At 41.8% G+C, this 21,142-nt stretch overlaps 1 protein-coding gene across 1 annotated transcript; it reads right to left on the reverse strand.

Moving 5' to 3' along the window:
• Positions 1-15,961: 15,961 nt before the first annotated feature.
• On the reverse strand, positions 15,962-16,536 carry LOC147454748 (uncharacterized). Its single transcript, XM_086517418.1, has 3 exons — positions 16,441-16,536; positions 16,213-16,264; positions 15,962-16,086 (listed from the first exon to the last, which is right to left on the reverse strand). Exons 1-3 carry the CDS (start codon positions 16,534-16,536, stop codon positions 15,962-15,964), a joined length of 273 nt encoding a protein of 90 aa, XP_086373544.1.
• Positions 16,537-21,142: the final 4,606 nt, after the last annotated feature.

Below are 21,142 nucleotides of genomic sequence, written 5' to 3' on the forward strand. Positions count from 1 at the left end.
AATACACCATCCCTTTGTGGCTCATTGTACTATGTAATATTCATAGACAATGCAACTAGAAAAACATGGGTTTATGTCATAAAGAATAAATCCGATTTGTTTTCCACATTCCAAAGGTGGAAAGCCTTTATGGAAAATGAAGCACGTACCAATATTAAATACCTCAGATCCGACAATGGAGGCAAATGTTGCAGCCAAGATTTTGAAAGCTTTTTGTGCCAGCAATGGCATTTGGAGGCAAAGGACACCTCAACAAAATGAAGAGGCATGGACATGTATACCGGTGAAGTATGCATTTCTCAAAGTGTTTGGGTGTGAAGATTTCATGCACATAGATAGAAGCCTAAGGTCAAAAAGCTAGTTAGATGCAAAGTTCAAAAAATGTTTCTTCATTAGCTATGGAGAAGGTGACTTTGGGTATTGACTATGGAATCCTGAAGATGGTAAAATCTTTAGGAGTAGGGATGTGATTTTTAACGAGAAAAATATGTACAAAGATTACTTGGAAAGAAAACAAACAAAAGAAACAGGTGATGTACATGGAGCTTGAGGACAGTGAAGACTCAAGAGTACAAACGGTGACAACGTACAACAACGTCAAACCAAATGAGAGCCTCAACCTATTCCCTGAAAATTTACAAGAGCAAGTAGACCTCCACTAAGATTCATTCCCTCCTTCAACCATCTCTTGATCTCAGATTTTGGAGAGCCAGAATCATACGATGAAGCTATGCAACACGAATCTAAAGAAGAATGGGTGAAAAGCATGCAAATGAAGATGGACTCATTACATCGCAACCAAACATGGGAGTTGGTTGAGTTGCCTAAAGGTAAGTGGGCACTTCAGAACAAATGGGTGTACAAGGTGAAGGAAGAAGAATGTGGGAAGAAAAGGTACAAGTCCAGGCTTGTGGTAAAAGTGTTTTATCAAAAGAAAGGTATTCACTTCAATAAAAAAATTTCTCGTGTTGTAAAAATGAACTCAATTAGGCTTGTCTTAAGCCTTGTGGTTGCTAATGATTTAAATCTTGAGCAAATAGATGTAAATACGGTATTCCTTCACGTAACTTAGAGGAGGAAATTTACATGCTTCAACCAAAGGGGTATGAATTAAAAGGTAAGGAGAAAATGGTTTGCAGATTAACGAACAGCTTGTATAGTTTAAAGCAAGCATCAATACAGTGGTACTTGAAGTTTGATCGATGGATATTGGATCATGGATTCACAAGATGCAACTCGACTCGCTACTCAGATCATTCCGTCTACACAAAGAATTTGGAAGATGGGAAGTTCATCATCCTAATGTTGGATGTTGATGACATGCTAATTGCAAATACTAACATGCAGGACATCAAAGACCTAAAAGAGGAGTTGTCTAAGTTTTTTTCAATGAAAGATTTAGGTGGTTTGAAGAGGATACTTAATATGAAGATATCAAGGGACGAGATGAAGAAGACAATAAAGCTATCTCAAGAGGATTACATCAAGAAGGTACTAGAAAGGTTTGCAATGAAAAATGCAAAAATGGTTTCTACACCTTTGGCTGGTCAGTTTAAACTAAGCAAGGATATGTGTCCAAAGACACAAGAGGAGATAGCCTATATGTCTAAAGTCCATATGCTGCAGTGGTAGGTTCTTTTATGTATGCTATGGTCTAGACAAGGCCAGACATTGCACATGCAGTGGGAGTTGTAAGGATGTTCATGGACAACCCAGGTAAAGAGCACTGGCAAGCTGTGAAGTGGATACTTAGGTATCTAAAAGGGACAGCAACAAATGCTTTGTACTTTGGAGGAACTAATATTTTTCTTCGAGGGTATGCTGATGTAGATATGGCAGGTGACAAAGATACTCGAAGAAACACTACTGGCTATGTCTTAACGGTTGGAGGCATAGCAGTAAGCTGGGCTTCGCTGCAGAAAGTGTTCTTACTTTCCACCATGGAAAAAGAGTATGTAGCAATGATAGAGGCAAGCAAAGAAATTTTGTGGCTTCACAGATTCTTAGAAGAGCTTGGATTCAAACATGACAATTGTGTCTTGTACAGTGATAGCTAAAGTGCTATCCATCTTTCAAATAACTCAGCCTTTCACTCACGGAAAAAGCACATTGAGGTGAGCTATCACTTTATATGCACTCTTTTGGAAGAGGGACAGCTAAGCTAGGAAAGGTACATACAAGTGAAAATCCTGCAGGCATGTTTACAAAAGTGGTCAACAAGGAGAAGTTGAGCTTTTGCTCATCTTCAACCAGCATTCATGGATAAGAAGCCAGGATGGAAAGCAATCACAGGTTCGGTGGAGATCAATCTCCATCTGAGAGAGTTTTAAGTATGGAGCCTAATTTACCCCTTGTAATTTTTTGTATTAAAAATTCACATTTGTAAGGCCCCCGTTATGAGGAGAAGCCATTGTGAGTGAAGAGAAATCACTCGCCGAAAAACCAAAATTTCCACGAAAAGTCTCGAGCTTTTCTTGAGAGTGGCTTCACTTAAATATTCCTTTTTGTTAAAATATTCCTTTTTTTGGAATATTATGGCCGAAAGACGGCCAAAAAGTGGTTTAAAAATGGCCGATCTGTTGGCCGGTGGTCAGAAGTCAATGGCTAGTGGCCGATTTCAAGATGGACTTGTCTTCTCAAGGGAGGCCACACATGGGCACATTAGAGAGTCCAAGTAGAACTTGTCAACACAAGGGTGCTACACACGATTGCCTCTCATGAGAGAGGGCAACCCTTTTGGCCTATAAAAGGAGGCCTCTTCTACACACAAAAACGGATTGTGAAGTATTGTGGTGCATTGTGAAGTTGATGTGAGGTAGTGAGAGTGAAGCAAAGTGGGATGTCCAAAAGGGTATAATCCCTTTCTCATCTACTTCTTGTTTTGAAGTACTAAAGTTATTGAGTGGCTGCTTTCTCGTGGAGGAGGTAGCCCACATTGGGTGAACCATGTACATCATGTGTGCTCTCTCTCTCTCTCTACTCTATAATCTCTCATGTGTGAAAATTATCTCTCTGTATTAAGTAATCTACTCAATTATCTACTTAGCTATGTCTTATGCCCTACACACTCAACCTTGGAAGCGTGCATTCTTTATGTGATAGACTTAGGGGGTAATTGTGAAATATTTAGTGAAGAGAGAGCTGTGAGAAACATGCAAAGCGAGAGGACTAACTCTATTGTTCCCACTCAAGTAGGACAAGACTGTAGTGGCTCCTCTAAATTCCATAGAGAATATGCTTAAGTGGATGAAAAAAATGATAATCAATACAAAAAAATTTCCATTGAGAGGGCTAGGATAAGGACCACCACAAGGACAATCAATGGGACTAACAAGCCCACCTAAATGAATCAATGGGATTATTGGAAAATGTGATAAGCAGCTCTTGTAGGAATTGACTACCAACATACCTTTTTGGAATTAGGGTTGCAGGAAAACACACAAAACTTGGAGAAGATGAAGAAATCTCAAGACACACAACAGAGAGTGTATTACTTAGTGTGCAATGGAAAGATAGATAGACCTAGAGTGATGAACGTATATACAATGCATGAAGGTAAAAACCTCCTAGTGAAGGAAAAATACCCTGGCGGTCCTAAGTGTGTTCACACACATCACTACCACATGTATATGGTAACAAATCCTCCTTGGGAGTGATGCAATGAACAAGAGCTGGCACGTACATAGAGTATAGGGAAGTGCCATGCCCTATGAGGACATGATCATTCCACAAAGAGGAGTAAGCCCAAATATTTTCAGAAAGCTTTGAACTTCTCATGAGACAATGCCTTTGTGAAAGGTCTGCAAGGTTGTCGTGTGTTGGCACATAAGCCAAGTTGATCTCTTCTATTGAGAGCCTCTTCCTGACATAATGGTAATGCACCTCAATGCTCTTTGTGCGAGCATGAAAAATTGGGTTCCTCGCAACTATCAATTCACTCTAGCTATCAAAGTAGATACTGTTGGTAGTGTCCTATCCAATACCCAAATCAGCCATAGGGCGTCTGAGCCATACACACTCAACCGTAGCTGTGAAGATTTCCTTGTACTCAGCCTCACAACTAGAAGTGGCCAGAAGTAGGTTGCTTCTTGCTCAACCATGAGATACATGAACTGCCAAGCATCAAAACAACCAACCCAATCTGCATCCCAAAAAGCATGTAAGTCTGGCGGCAACAATCCCCCCTCGGGATAAAACAAGCCATGATGTAAAGTGCCACTCAAGGAACAAAAAATCCTTTTGACAGTCTACCAATGCTTAGACCCTAGCTATGCATGAATCTACTGATGTGTGAGATTGCAAACTAAATATCTAGCTTCGTGTTGTATACATAAATAAGGTAGCCAACAACAGTTTGGTAGTGTGACATCAGGAGGATCCCCAGCATCTTGAAGACTCAATTTCAAATATGTTTCCATGGGAGTGGCAATAGGTTTGCAATCCTCAAGTCCAAACTTACATAGTAATGTCTTTATGTAACTTGTTTGACACAAGGAAATACCACCATCACACTGCTTAAATTGTATACCCAAATAATGATGCAACAGCCCCAAATCTTTCATGTTGAAAGTAGCATTGAAATCAGCCTTAAATTCAGAAATATGTCTCTTATTCGATCTAGTGATCAACAAATCATTCACATAGAGAACAATAATGAGAAGTACATCACCCTCACACTTTACATAAAATGTCCTTTCTGTTGGACTATTACAAAAGCCTTTTTGAACAAATGAGTGTCAGCCTTATCATACCAAGCACGAGGAGATTGCTTCAACCCATACAAAGTTTTGTTACATTTGCACACTTTATCCTCTTGCCCTTTCTTGACAAAACCGCTAGACTGTGTTACATAAACTTTCTCAAATATGTCATCATTCAAGAAAGAATTAACAATGTCTGACTGATGTACATCCCAACCAAAATGAGCTTCTAATGCACTAGAAAACGCACAATAGTCATACGATAAGTGGGAGAAAAATTCTCTTCATAATCTATGCCCTTTTGTTGTGCATAACCCTTTGCAAAAATTCAAGCCTTATAACGATCAATGTCACCATCCGGCTTGCATTTCAACTTATAAACCCACTTTGTACCAATGGTCTTTTTGCTACAAGGCAAATCACGTAAACTCCATGTTTCATTTTCTATAAGTGCATCATATTCTAATTGCATGGCAGCCATTCAATTTTTTGAATTTTGTGCTTCATTAAAAGACAAAGACTCCTTAACATGACATTGTTGGTAAGCACAATCAAGTGGCCGATGCACTTTCATGACGACCAAAAGTTAATGCGGTGTATATAGCAACTCACAATTATCTATCTTCTATGATAGATGAGTATGCTACTGACTCTGACTTTAAAGGAATAATGTCAGCCCTTGCTTTGGGGAAGAAAGAAGAACCATTCACCTTGCAGGATGGTTATCTTCTCCATGGGAATAGGCTATGTATTACCCACTCCCTTAGTGAGAAATTTATGTATGAATCCCATAATCCTCCCGATGCAGGTCATAGAGGCATTCAACCTACTCTTTGAGGAGTAGAGACGTACTTTTATTGGCCTACCATGAAAGTACACATGCAAGAGTATGTTTCAAAATGTGTGCTATGCCAAAAGACCAAGTATGATAGAGCGAAGCAACCTGGATTACTCCAACCATTGCCTATCCCAAATTCACCATGGGAGAGTATATCTATGGATTTTATCTTTGGATCACCCAAGTCTATCCATGGGAATACAGGAATATGGACAATAGTTAACAGGTTTATCAAGCAAGCACACTTCATTCGTGTCAAAAAGACTATTAAGGCACACCAAATAGCAACTCTCTTCATATCACAGATTTTCAAACACCATGGATTTCCAACATCCACCGTGTCAGATAGAGATCTTAGAATGACCAGTAACTTTTGGAAACGTCTCTTTGAAATTCTAGGTACAAGATAGAATTTCTCTTCGGCCTATCACCCACAAATGGATGGCCAAAGTGAGATATCTAGTCTTATGATACTCAATCTACCAAAGACTTATGTTACAGAAGTAGATCAACGCTACCCTTGGGAAAAGTACTTACCTCTTGTAGAGTATGAGTACAATAATATTGTACATACTTCTACGGGAAAATCACCTTTTGAAATCATTGAGGGAAGACCTAAAAGTCCCTTGCTACTCAAAGTACATGGGAAGATCTTCTCGCTGTTGATGAATATAGTCGTGACCTACAAGAATGTTTTCAAAAGATTAAGGAGGCTACATCCATCTCTTAACAAAGGCAAAAAACTGTTGCTGACAAGCACAGAAGGGCCTTAACATTTAAAGAAAATGATTGGGTCTTACTTAAGTTTCCCAAGGCTCAATTGAGGCAAACGACGGGAAAAAATCCCACAGGCCATCAAAAGTATTATGCTAAACTAGCAAAGAGATACTATGGTCCTTTTCAAATCTTGAATCCAATCAATGAGATGGCTTATCAACTTAAGTTTCCTAACCATTGACTCATACACAATGCTTTTCATGTGAGCCTACTTAAGCCCTACAAAGAAGAGCCACCAAGTGAACAATTAATGAAGACCCTCCCGAAATTGAAGACCAAGAAGAGGTGCTACAACCTGAAGCTATCTTCGGCATGAAGACAAGGTACTACAACATGGTAAGATTATTTGATGGTATCTTATTAAGTTCAAAAATTATCCTTCTGAAGATGCTAGATGGATGTGAGGAATACATCTTAAGGATCGTATGAACCTTGTCAATGCTTACAATGCTACATTAAAGTAAGCAATTTATGTACAAATTTCTTTCAAATGACCAATGTTTTTGTCTTATAAGACTAGTTCTGTTTTTATTGTTTACAAATTTAAGTAGTATGCATGCTTAGAATCGTGTTTGTGATGATGACGTCTCTCAAACACCAAATAGAATTTGTCACTCTACTTTGGGAGAATGAAATGGACTAAAGAGCAGACATACTTGCGGCAACTATGTCTCCCAAGCACCAAATGGATTAGTCATCCATCTTCGAAAGATATCGTAGAGTAAAAAATTGATCCTCTACCGGCTAAGAAACATTGACTAATGAGGCTTTATCTCTTTTACCTCATAGTCGAGGAAGACTATGGTTTCAAGAGAGAGGTAATGTCATAAAATATAATATCTAACCAACCCAAATGATTTTCTCATATTAAACTAATCATCTAATGTGGGAGAATAGATGGGAACAAGAATATAAACATGTGCTTACGGGTCTATCTCTACACGGGGCCAATGGTAAAGGGATCCAAATGAGAGATGATTTGTCAAAGAGCAAGGCTAGCTGATGGAGCCAAAAGACCTTAGGGTTAGCTTCATAAAAGACCTCCAATGGTTAGTGTTAAAAGTCCCCTGATGTTAGGTAAGCTAGGGATGTGCTTGAGGTGGGAACCCGGCCCACGCTTGAGGTGCTTGTCGTGCTTGTTGTCTAAGGTGCTTGAGGTGCTTGTCGTGCTTGTTGACTAAGGTGCTAGAGGATCTTGTCATTCTTGTTGACTAAGGTGCTTGAGGTGCTTAATGACTAAGGTGCTAAGGTGCTCCATGACTAAGGTGCTTGAGGGTAAGGTGTTCCACAAAGTCAAAGTATCCCTACACAAAGGGGGGTGAGCCCTCATTCTAGGGGCTAGAGAGAGAACACACACACCCTCACACAAGGCAAGCTTGGTACCAAGAAGGCAAATAGGACACTTTTCAAGCTCCTCTTCATGTTTCCCTCATGGTATGCCTAAAGCCTATTGGTTAGCCTCCCAAGGGTCCAATGATAATTTAGTTGATTTAATTAATTATTTTTGCATTTATCAAGTCCTGTCTCTCAAAGGGGAAAGGGGGACACTTGTCCCAAGGCTACCCTTATTGCTTGATATGCATTCTGCATGTGATTGGCCAAGCTTGCAGGGGTCCAATGAGCTTCAATATTCAGCTAGAAGGGGGGGTCGACCAAAGCAAAAAGTGGGGTTTCTTGGGGTGTATACTCTCCCACACACAATCTCATTGTGTGAAGTAAAAAGTGCAAGGGCTACATGTCCTTCTCCAAGCTAGTAGAGAAGTAGGAGAGCCTACACCAACACTCTTGGCTATGAAATGCAAACCCAACCAAGCGAAACGTCAATGCTTAAGCTTGCCATCTTCTCCATCTTCATTACTATGCTATTATGTATGCTAGCAAGAAGAGTGATGATAAGTGAAGAACTAATTCTTTCGCCTATGAATGTTTCTTCTTCCTCTTCCCTACCCTCATTCCCCACTAGCTCTCTCCACCTTTGCAGGTGTTTGAGGTCTAGGGACTGAGGTTGGGGATAGATAATGCTTTTTACAAATTCTATGTTATGCTTGTGATGTATGAAGCTTTCCATCTTATTGCATCACCTAGGTCACAAGGAACACAAAACTTGCATTGTAACACGTCTCTCTTGCTTGGAGAACCTATAATACAAAAGCCTATTGGAGGTGGAGCCGGCTCCACATAAATCCGGTCCTCAAGTGTTGTCAATGTCTCTAATTCTCTCTCTCTTTCACGTGATTTCTTATGCCATGTTAGCTAGGAAATGTGTTTAACGTTGTTCTCTCCATTCAAGATTTCTCTCTACCTACAAGAAGGAATTTCCTTAGTGAAATTCTCACTATGTTATTCTCTTTCTGCTACAATCTAAGTTAATAGGCCAATTACATTACAAGTAATAGGCTGATTTGTAACATTTTCAAAAACCTTCCTAGGTTGTACATGGCCTCATTGGAATTTACATTGGAACTTCCATCACTGAAAAGAGGAAACAAAGTGTCATAAATGTCCTATAAGCTTACATTATTGTCTCTAGTACATGATAGCAAGGGTTGAATAGAATCTTCCACAAACACAACATCCTGTGAAACCAAGATACGCTTTGTTGGTGGATATACAACTTGTAACCTTTGCTTTCAACACTATAACCAACAAAAATACATTTGACAACCTTATCATCCAATTTTCTACGTTGTGTTTGTGGAACCAAAGCATATGCCAAATAGCCAAAAACACACATGTACTTAATAGAAGGATTTCTAGCATGCCATGCTTCATATGTAGTCATAGACTGCAAAGATTTTGTATGACACCTGTTAAGCACATAAGTAGCAAACATGATGGCCTCAAGCCAAAAAGAATGCAACAAAGCTTGACTTTTGACCATACATTGTGCCATTTCCGTAAGTGACCTATTTTTATTCTAAGCAACACCATTTGTTAAGGTGTATACTGTATTGTACATTGGTGTTTTATCGCACGACTAGCCAAAAATGCATTAAATTCATAATACATATACTCCCCCCCTCGATTGAAACAGAGGGTTCCCATAGTACATTTCGAGACATTTTCAATCATAGCTAAAAATTGCTTAAAGCACAAAAACACTTCGAACTTTGCCTTAAGCAGATACACCCATGCATGTCTGCAGTAATCATTGATGAAAGTCACAAAGTAAAGGTAATTGCCCAAGGGCGTAGTTTGCATGGGCCCACAAACATCACTATGCACAACATGCAACTTGCATGTGTCCCTAACTGAACCATCCTTTGAACTTTGAACGTTGCATCTTACCCAAAATATAGCCTTCACAAACATGTTTGACAGGTGCTTCAAGAGGCGGCAAAGAAGCAAACATATCATATTTTTGAGAACACAGTAAACTGGCAAAATTCAGATGCCCAAAACATGCATGCCAAAGTTTTGCATCTGAAATAGCCTTAGAATCCATAACTGCATTTGCAAAATTTTGCCCACACTTGTCATACAAAGTGAGCTTATACAACCCACGACATAAAATGCTAGATAGAACAATTTCATCACCAAAACTGAGATCATGTACTTTGCATATGTCATCCACAAAATTGAGTTAGGTCTTTGAGCGAGCTCAAGCGAGCGAGCTTTTTTTTTTTTAGGGCTGCCCTCCCCACCTCCCCTTCCTCCTCTCGCCACCGGTGTGCTTCCTCCTCTTCCCTTTCTCCTCCTCCTCAACCTCCTCTTTCAATATCCTCCCTCTTCTCCACTGTCTCCCTCCATCTCCTCCTCTAGCCGCCCTACTTTTCTTCATTTCCTCCTCCAATCGCTCTCTCTCCATCTCCTCCTGCCTTCCTCAAGGTCCTCTTCTCCTTCTCCCTTCTTTCCCTACTACCCCTCTCTCTCTCTCTCTCTCTCTCTCTCTCTCTCTCTCTCTCTCTCTCTCTCTCTCTCTCTCTCTCTCCGTCTGTCTCTCATTCTTTCTCTCCCTCTATCCTCTAACTCCTCTCTCCCTCTCCCTCTCACTCTCTATCTCTCTCTGACTCTTTCCCTTTTCAGTTGTCTCTACCTTGTACATCTCTCTTGATATCCCTCTTCCTCCCTCTCTCTCTCTCTCTCTCTCTCTCTCTCTCTCTCTCTCTCTCTCTCTCTCTCTCTCTACCTTTCACTGCAACTCTGTCTCTGGCTCCATGTGACATAAGAGACATGTCCTGGCCTCTATTGGTACTCCATTGTACCTACCAGTCTCGATCCAAAGCTGGTGTAAAGATGTTCATATGTGGCCACTAGCACATCGTATCCCATCAGATGAGTGGGTGTCCATGTATCAGGACCTCATCAGAAAACCATCCTCAGTGAGTTGGAGAAGATGTTCTCTATAGAAATCCATATTCATGCCCAGTTCCTGTGCTGGCTGTATCCAAGTCCTCATGGTGTCAAGCAAAGTCAAGTCCTAGCGGATGATCCTGAATGATCTCATACTGTGTAAGAGTCAAAGAACGAGGGAAATCTATCCATGATGAACCCATTTCCCTGAAACCATGATGTCATCTCTCCATACCAGCATGTTGTATCTCCTTGCATAACTAAATGTAGAGAGGACTCAAGTGCTAGGCACGTATATCTATCTCTAGGAGGTCCCATTAGCGATGTATAAAGGAGAGTGATATGGTGAGCGCCTCAACCTCCATGTCTCTCCATCCCCACCAGTGTGACCCGACCTCCCATGATGGTCCAAAGAGGGGCCCCATGAACTCCATAGAGTAATGCGGAGGCCACCAAGGTGTCAAAAAGCTAGAGCTTCATCCGAGGCTCCAGAAACTAGCTGAGAGAGAGAGAGAGAGAGAGAGAGAGAGAGCGCACGAGAGGGATATGGATAGCGTGAGAGAGATAGAGAGGCGTTGTTGCGATGAATTTGGGAGAGAGACTTCTTGCGACGAAAGCTAGAGAGAATCGCTCTCTAGAAAAAGAAACAAGAAAGAGAACCAAGTACTGGTGATATCGCTATTGCTCGGTTCTCTCTTTTTTTTTTAAAGCGAGTTTTTTTACGCAAGCTGAGTCTACAGCTAGTTGTGAACGATTTTTTGTAACACTAGCTCATGGACTATCTCATTGCAATCGTAGGCGCCTACTATTGCTCCGATCGGGCCTGCAATCGCCCACCAGGCTGCAATCTTACACCCGCTTGCTAGACTCTCTGGCACGTCAGACTTCACGATAAGAATTAATGAGCCTGAGTTTGAGCATGTTCATAAGATCTTACTTCTCAACCGTGCATCTGGTTGCAGCAGGCTTTTGCATAACCCCTTCCTGCTCTGCCTTGGGCTAGGCCAAGATTGATTCAGGAACATCGTGCTCTACAAATAAGGCCTCTCTTGCCCCGCTTGGCGATCAGCTTGCAATCTTACACTCGCTTGTTGGGCGACCTCCTTCAGAACCTGCGTGGAGAGAGAGAGAGAGAGAGAGAGAGAGAGAGAGAGAGAGAGAACGCTACATGAATAACGCTATCATAGCTTTAGAGAGAGAGAGAGAGAGAGAGAGAGAGAGAGCGAATGCTACTTGAATAACGCTAACCATAGTTTTAGAGAGAGAGAGAGAGAGAGAGAGAGAGAGAGAGAGAACTAGAATGCATCGTTAGCTACATTCGTATCGAATTAAGATCAAGTAAAATATCAAAAACTATATATGCCATTTCAGCACTTCTCAAATTGAAAAAAAAAATCATTTATTTGATGCTATTAATTTGACTAAGATATTTATTAAATGGGAGGAGAGACTTCAAAATGAAGGAGAGAGAGAGAGTTCATCAAAGGGTGTTTGATTTTTTTATCCGAGAGGAAATGAAGCACGGAGAGAGATTTCATCAAAGCGTGTTAGATTTTTTTACCTGAAAGTGTTTGGGATACTGATTGTCGTTGTTCAGAGGCGTTCTTTGCAAAAATGGGATACCGATCGTAGTGCTTCAAAAGGGTACCTCGCAAAAAACCACAACGAGGGTTAGAATTTTGTCAAGCTCAACGTTTGTGACCATACAAAATGTCAATGTTATTAATTATTTGTTGTTCCATTTTCATGTTTCCAAAAAAAAAAACATGCAAGTCTCCTTACATGGGGGAGTTTGCACAATCCTCCCCAATTTTTATAATACGAAGGACGTGCCATTCCCACAACAGCGTGCAATTTTCAGTACATTCATTAACTGCGTTCTTAGTGTCAAAAATCAAAAAAAAATGATAATGCTTACTCACCGCAGGATTGAATGTCTCTCGTTGATGCACTTCCTTGCATCAATGATGTTGGGCATCTTGCGTAGAGCCACATGCCTTCAAGATGCATGCATAGGTGATTGCATCTGGACACAGAGGCCCTCACTTCGCATATGTTGAAAACAAATTAGAGCTTTCTGGCCCTGCCCCCGTGGGACAAATCTTACAATAAATGCATTCCAAGAGTCCACACTCTAGATCACAGGAAGCATGATAATATTTTGCAACAACCCATGACTAGTAATCTCATCATTAATTCTCTCACCCATGTAAACATCTTTCAAAATACTACACACCTTCAATGTGCAAGCGTAAGTGATTTTGTGAGTCTTCTTGATGTGTTTCATGAGTATTGATTCTTCCCTAGAGTTGTTAGTGGATTTGTTGCCTTTCTGTAGACATTGTAAGGGCACCACATTTTCCATACATATAAAGAAAAGCCCTGCTAAGAACAACCTATTTCTGAATAGCTTGTGACTGACTAGCACTCTCATCGTAAATTCTCTCACCCATGTCAGCATATTATGAAGTCTTTCAAGATGCTAGCATAGGTGCTTACTTCCGTAGATGATTGCATTGGAGAAACCTCTTCTGCTTGCATATGCTTAAAATAGCCTTGATGAGCTTCCTTGCCAACATCTTGCATCGATTCGAAGTGATTACCCATCTTGTGGTTTTTCTGTGAAGGTACCTTTAAAGAAGAAAGGAAGCCGGTCTGTTTTCATTGAAAGGCTGTAATTCTAAGGATTTCTCAGTTTGCAATGAGAAAGACGTTAGAGGGCCGAAATTGTAGTTTAGAGCAGGAATAGCCCAATAGCTACACGTCTTGACAAGGTGACTGATGAACGTCATAAAAAAGCGAGCAAGCACTTGCCGTTGGATGGTCGATGCCACGTGGATGAAGGATTGCTACTTTGCATCCCCTGGAAACAACCTAGGGCTTTTTGGCCCTGCTCTTGTTGCGCACATATCGAATCAACGCATTCCAAGAGATGACATTCCATATAAGAAGCTCTTCGGCCACATTTTGTGCTTTCTCAAGCGTACTACATTTGACATACATATCGACCAAGACAATACTGCCAAGCACGACATCTTTCTTCAATAGCCTCCGACTCACAATATACTTTTGAGTTTTTGTGCCCACATGAGCATCTTGTGTAGAGCCACATGCCTTCAAGGAATGTGAAAAGGTAATTGCATATGGAGAGAGACCCTCGCTTGCATACTTATCGACCAAGACAGTGCCAAGCACGACATCTTTTCTCAATAGAATTTGACTAACAATACAATTGTGAATTTTTGTGCCCATATCAGCATCTTGCTTAGAGCTACATGCCTTCAAGATGCATGCATAGGTGATTACATCTATAGAGGCCCTCATTTTGCATCTGGTGAAAACAAACTAGAGCTTTCTGCCCGTGCCCATGTGGGACAAATCTTGCAATTAGTGCATTCCAAGAGTGCACACTCCAGACAGGAATCTCCTCGAGCACTTGTGTAGAGCCACAATCTTGCAATTAGTGCATTCCAAGAGTGCACACTCCAGACAGGAATCTCCTCGAGCCTTTAAGATGTAAGCATAGCATTCAAGACAAAAGTATAGGTAACTGAATTTTGAGAGATACACTTGCTTTTGCATTCGCTAAAAACAGCCTAGAGATTTTTGGCACCGCTCTTGTTGCGCACATCCCGCAATTAGTGCATTCCAAGAGGTGACATTCCGGACAGGAAGCTCCTCAAGCACTTTTTGTGCTTTCTCAAGCGCACCACATTAAGCATACATAACGACCAAGACAGTGCCAAGCACGATAGCTTCTTGTGCCCTTGTTGGGCATATCCTACAATCAGTGTGTTCCCAAAGATGACATCCTGCACCACATGTGGCATACATATCGACCAAGGCATTGCCAAGCATGGCAATTGTTGGCAACAACCCCTGACTAACAATATCATAGTGATTCTTTAGGCCAATATCAGCATCTTGATGCATGCTTATGTGATTGCATTTGAAGAGACGCCCTCACTTTGCATCCCCGTTGAAAGCAGCCAAGAGCTTTAAATCCCTGCTCCTGTTGCGTGTATCCTGCACTAAATGCATTCAAGAGACAACATTCCGGATAGAAAGCTTCTCAGACACTTTTTTGTGCTTTCTCAAGCACAACACATTTAGCATACACTGTTGATCAAAGCAACGCCAACCATGACATCTTTTTTCAACAACCTCACTAGCATCCATAACCTTTGATGTTGAAGCCTCGATGGCCATGTTCTCATCTGCTATCCTAGAGCCTTGAGCATACTTTACCAGGAAGCTTTGCAAGGATGCATACATATCGACAAAGACAGTGCCAAGCATGACTTATCAGCATCTCAAGCGCACCACATTTTTAGCATACATATCACCCAAGGCAATGCCAAGCACGAAATCTTTTTTCAACAGCCTCACTAACATCCATGACCTTTGGTGTTGAAGCCTCGAGGCGACATTCTGAGTAGGAAGCTCCTCAAGCACTTTTTTTGCTTTCTAAAGCGCACCACATTTGGCATACATATCGACCAAGACAGTGCAAAGCTCGACATCTTTCTCAAGCGCACCACATTTGGCGTACATATCAACAAAGACAGTGCCTAGCACGACATCTTTTTTCAACAAACTCTGACAAACAATATAAGTGTAATTTTTTGTGCCGATATCGGCATCTTGCACCACATGCCTTCAAGATGCATGCGTAGGTGATTGCATCTACTGAAAACAAACTAGATCTTTCTCCTGTGGGGAAAATCCTGCAATCAATGCATTCCAAGAGTCCACACTCCGGATAGGAAGATGAAAATAGACTAGAGCTTTCTGGCCCTGCATCTGTAGTGTGTATCCCACGACCAGTGCATTCCAAGCATTTTCATTTGTTGAAAAGAGCCTAGAGCTTTATGGCTCTACTCTTGTTATGCACATCCCACATTCAATGCATTCCAAGAGGCGAGATTTCAGACAGGAAGCTCCTCAAGCAGTTTTTGTGCTTTCTCACGCGCAACACATTGGGCATACATATCGACCAAGGTAGTGCCATTACAGTAGCCAGCAGGGTGAATAAGAGAAGAACAACAGTCTGCCATTTAATTTGAGGTCCGGTATTTGGCCAGCGAGTCTCTTGCAAACCTTGGCCCCTGCTGAGAGATGGAAGTTGGTAGGCTCTGTGTGGGTGGACATCCTCAAGTGTGCTGGAGCCTGCAACAAGCCAGCTGAACAGCTTGAGCAGCTCACGCTAGGTGGTGAGTTCCTCACTCAACTTTGGGTCTTGCTGAGCCATTTGGGCTGCGGGGCCCGATGACGTCCACCACAGGCTAACTACTTTTCACACATAACACAGAGACATGGGGATGTTTAGTATTTAGGGTCAAGCTCGGAGCAGTCAGTACTGAAAACATGTCATAGACTCTGCAGACTCTGCACTTAGATTGGTCAAAAAGTGTCCCTGTGTTAGTCCCAAGATTCTAGCCTTAAACTTTCTGCTTGGGGTGGAAAATTTCCTTGTTCCTAGTAGCTACACAGACATTATGTTTGCTCAATTTAACTAACTACCTCACTAGTATAAACCTGGATGAAGTATAATCCACTTAAAATATGAATCTGTATAATATTGTCCCGGATGAAGTCGCCAACCTATAGCTGGAAAGTTGTCCATAGCAAATGTAGGAGAATCATAAGACTTTTCCTATTGGTCACAACAAAGACAGTACTATAGGCACGACAAACAATTGTGTCTCTTCTTCGAAAATGCAAACTCCTCCCTATCTTGAGCCCGATCTTGAGCCATGTTCAATGCAACAGTGGAGACATTGTCTACTACAAGACCTTGCAAGGTCTCATGCATGCATGGCCAATGACCACCTCGCAAACATCATTCTTGAATTCATCTACACAGCCAGCATCCTTTTCATCAGAGCTTTGTTCTGCCTTTTGTGATGCAGCCTGTGCACCAACCATCCAATTGCCTTCTGGAATTGTCTAGGAAGAGCTGAGCTCCTTCATGATGAATATGCTCGTCTACCTCATGAGAATGAAGCTGCCCTATAGCTTCATTGTAGAGAGAGCAGTAGCATGTTTTGAGAGTGTCATGTAACGTTGTTGCCATTTGTCTATGTAAAACTACTCTACCTGCACATCATAGTGGTTTTGCCAATTTTCTTGCAGCTCCTTTGGTACTAATGGCCTTCCAAGCTCGTCGATTAGCTACGCTATCTATTCATGCCCAAATGAAGGGTCTCGGATCGGGTACAAGTGATTGCATCTGCTGAGAACAATCTAGAGCATCGTGAAATCACTACATTCCAAGAGTCCACACTCTGAACTCTGGCGCTACTATTGTTGTGCACATCCCCAATCAGTGCATTCCGAGAGGCGACATTCAAGACAAGAAGCTCCTCAAGCACTTTTTGTGCTTTTTGAAGTGCACCACATTTGGCATACATATCAACCAAGAAAATCCCAAGCACGACATCTTTCTCAAGCGCATGAAATTTGACATACATATCAACCAAGATAGTGCCAAGCATGACAACTTTTTCCAACAAACTCTGACAAACAACATAATTGATTTTTGTGTCCATATCAGCATAACATCTTTTTGTGTCCATATCAACATCTTGTGCCACATGCCTTCAAGATGCATGCATAGGTGATTTCATATGCTATCCCATGAATACACCCCATTTGGCACATGTCCTGCAACAATAAGTGCATACCAAGAGACCGCATCCCATCCCGATCCTGGAGGAAGCTTGCCAAGAATGTGTCGTGCTTTGGCGACTGCACCAAATGCCATAGGCATGTCGACCAAAGCAGTTCCAAGCACAGAGTCTTTTTCCAAATTGTCCTGGGCTATCCAATTTGCACCAACAAAGGGCATGAGAACCAACCAGCAAACCAACATACACGAAAGGAAGCTTCTTAAGCACTTTCTGTGCTTTCTCAACCGCACCACATTAAGCATACATAACGACCAAGACAGTTCCAAGCACGATAGCTTCATGTGCCCTAGTTGGGCATATCCTACAATCAGTGTGTTCCAAAAGACGACATCTTGTACCACATTTGGCATACATATCGACCAAGGAATTGCCAAGCATGGCAATTGTTGGCAACAACCCCTGACTAACAATATCATAGTGATTCTTTAGGCCAATATCAGCATCTTGATGCACGCTTATATGATTGCATTTGGAGAGATGCTCTCACTTTGCATCCCCGTTGAAAGCATCCAAGAGCTTTATAGCCCTGCTCCTGTTGTGTGTATCCTGCACTGAATGCATTCCAAGAGACAACATTCTGGATAGAAAGCTTCTCAAACACTTTTTTGTGGTTTCTCAAGCACACCACATTTAGCATACACTGTTGATCAACATATTGTGCCACATGCCTTCAAGATGCATGCATAGGTGATTTCATAGGCTCTCCCATGAATACACCCCATTTGACACATGTCCTGCAACAATAAGTGCATACCAAGAGACCGCATCCCATCCCGATCCTGGAGGAAGCTTGCCAAGAATGTGTCGTGCTTTCGCGACTGCACCAAATGCAATAGGCATGTCGACCAAAGCAGTTCCAAGCACAAAGTCTTTTTCCAAATTGTCCTGGGCTATCTCATGAAATTGCCTTTGTCTGTAGAGAGAGAGAGAGAGAGAGAGATGACATCTTGGACGGGAAGTGTGGCACTCTGCAGCAGGGATCCAATTTGCACCAACAAAGGGCATGAGAACCAACCAGCAAAGCGTCGTTGGCGGTGGTCAGTCGTCAGGGTACAACGCGTGCAAAAAAAGGTGGAGGGCTGAGATGTGCAGGAGTGGGGGCAGGAGGTTGATCGGAGGCTGCACGACGGCAACATTATTCGTCCACTGCCACGAGAGGGGGTCCTGCACTGAATGCATTCCAAGAGACAACATTCCGGATAGAAAGCTTCTCAGACACTTTTTTGTGCTTTCTCAAGAACACCACATTTAGCATACATTGTTGATCAACATCTTGTGCCACATACCTTCAAGATGCATGCATAGGTGATTTCATAGGCTCTCCCATGAATACACCCCATTTGGCACATGTCCTGCAACAATAAGTGCATACCAAGAGACCGCATCCCATCTCGATCCTGGAGGAAGCTTGCCAAGAATGTGTCGTGTTTTCGCGACTGCACCAAATGCGATAGGCATGTCGACCAAAGCAGTTCCAAGCACAGAGTCTTTTTCCAAATTTTCCTGGGCTATCTCATGAAATTGCCTTTTTCTATAGAGAGAGAGAGAGAGAAAGAGAGAGATGAGATCCTGGACGGGAAGCGTGGCACTCTGCAGCAGCAGGGCTCCAATTTGCACCAACAAAGGGCATGAGAACCAACCAGCAAAGCATCTTTGGCGGTGGTCATCCGTCGGGGTACAGCGTGTGCAAAAAAAGGTGGAGGGCTGAGATGTGCAGGAGCGGGGGTGGGAGGTTGATCGGAGGCTGCACGATGGCAACATTATTCGTCCACTGCCGGGAGAGGGGGGTCTACCACGTGGGTTAGTGAGAGGCCAGTAAAGAGAGGGAGAGAGAGATAGAGAGGATTGAGGTAGCCCGACTGGGGGAGAGAGAGAGAGAGAGAGAGAGAGAGAGAGAGAGAGAGAGAGAGAGAGAGAGAGAGAGAGAGAGAGAGAGAGAGAGAGAGAGAGAGAGAGAGAGAGAGAGAGGAAGAAAAAGAAGAGAATCTTAATGTGGTAGGAAACTATCCCAAGAGACCTTAAAGATCTATTCAATGAGGGGAGCTGAACTCAATATATGTTATTGAAGAGGGAAATGGCATAACCAATCTACCACACTTGAGAGAGAGAGAGAGAGAGAGAGAGAGAGAGAGAGAGAGAGGTACTCTACTAGAGGGAGAGATGCAATGGATGGTGGTGGTAGAGGTAGGGGCGGCACATGGTGGCACCAAGTTAGAACCATCAACAATCAATGGTTGGCTAGGATGGTGGTGGTCATGGGTGCTAAGGGGCGGCAATGGGCGATAATGGTGGTGGGATGGGGGGGGTAAAAAAGCTCGCTCGAAAGCTCGCTCCATAACCGCCCCCTACAAAATTGACTACAAGACCAAATCTAGCAAGTGCAGATACAAACAAAAGGTTCTTCTTGATCCAAGGTACATAAAGTGCATCAACAAGTGTGAAAGAACTCCATTTTCAGTAGTTAGCACAATCTTTCCAACTCGCTTGATCGGATAAGAGGCACTATTGGCACAAGTGACTAAATTCCAGTGAGATTTTTTTCTAGGGCTAGAGACACAAACCATTCTCAATGGGCAAGGTATGTTCCCTAGGTTTTTTTACTTAGGGACTTTGCTTTCAATAGGCTTAGAGATATGTCAAGGATCCCATCATAACTTTTGAGTCAATGGGCTCAAAACCTCTCACATGGTATCAGAGCATGGTCATTTGAAATCCTGCACCTATAAATGGGTTTGAATGTATGATTGAAAAGTGTTAAATTATGATATGCATTGGTGATGTACATTGAAAAGAAAAAGGAAAATAAAGAGAGAGAATTTTTCCATCAATGTAGGAAGATATCCAGCAGGACTACCGCAGGTTTATGCTTTTTAATATTATGTTCAAGTGTGTGTGTAAATCTCAACGCTATTCAGTTTGTAAAAGTGTGATGCAACTACTAAACAATATGTTTTTTCCTCCCTCATGGGGGATTAGCTTGTTAGGATTTGTTGGAGTCTTCCTCATTGATGCAATAAATTCAAGAGGCCTTGCAAGCTTGGTTACCAGGGTAGGACTAGACCCATGGGTGTTTCCCCAAGCTTTAGAGGGCCAAAAAATATTGTATTTATTGATCCTATTTTTGACTCACCCATAGTCCACAAGATTATAGTATAAAATTGTTACTACCCTTGTACATAGTAGGATCTTCATGAATTGTATCAATTCTTGTACATACTATGGGTATCTTTGAATATAATTGTTTTGATTGCTTCCTGACCATTGTATTCATTTAAGTTCTAAAATTTTAAGTATGAGATAGGTTGTGAAATCATAAGCGTGACTAGATCCTCGCTTAGTACTAAAATTTACTATTTATTCACAGGGTAATGCCTGCTCTAATAGCCTTTATATATTCATGCAAGAAATGAAACTATTATTGAAACAAGTCAAAATTTAGCAAATAAGGGAAAGTGACTCATTTAGAGTGTGATGTTGAAGCTTGGTTCGATACTATGTATGATTACTTTATAGTAGCACAGACTACTTAGGAAAATCAAGATATGCTAAGTATGTTTTACCTTATTGGAGATGCTAAAATTTAGTGGAAACAACATAATAGAGACAACCCCACTAAAAGTCCATCTTGGGAGAAGATGAAGCAGGCAATTAAAGAGCGCTACCTCCCTCCTGGACATCAAGCTATTAAGATGAATGTGGTTTTTCCCCAACACCAATTAGGACTTACACTTGAGGAGTATTACACAAAGTACATATATGTCTTTCTACTCAAAAGGAAAAAGACGCCACTATTTAAGTATATGGAGACAAAGTAGCTTGACTTTGCATTGGATTTTTTGGAA

Source organism: Adiantum capillus-veneris, chromosome 7, assembly GCF_014529385.1.
Source record: "Adiantum capillus-veneris isolate H3 chromosome 7, ASM1452938v2, whole genome shotgun sequence".
NCBI classification, from domain to species: domain Eukaryota; kingdom Viridiplantae; phylum Streptophyta; class Polypodiopsida; order Polypodiales; family Pteridaceae; genus Adiantum; species Adiantum capillus-veneris.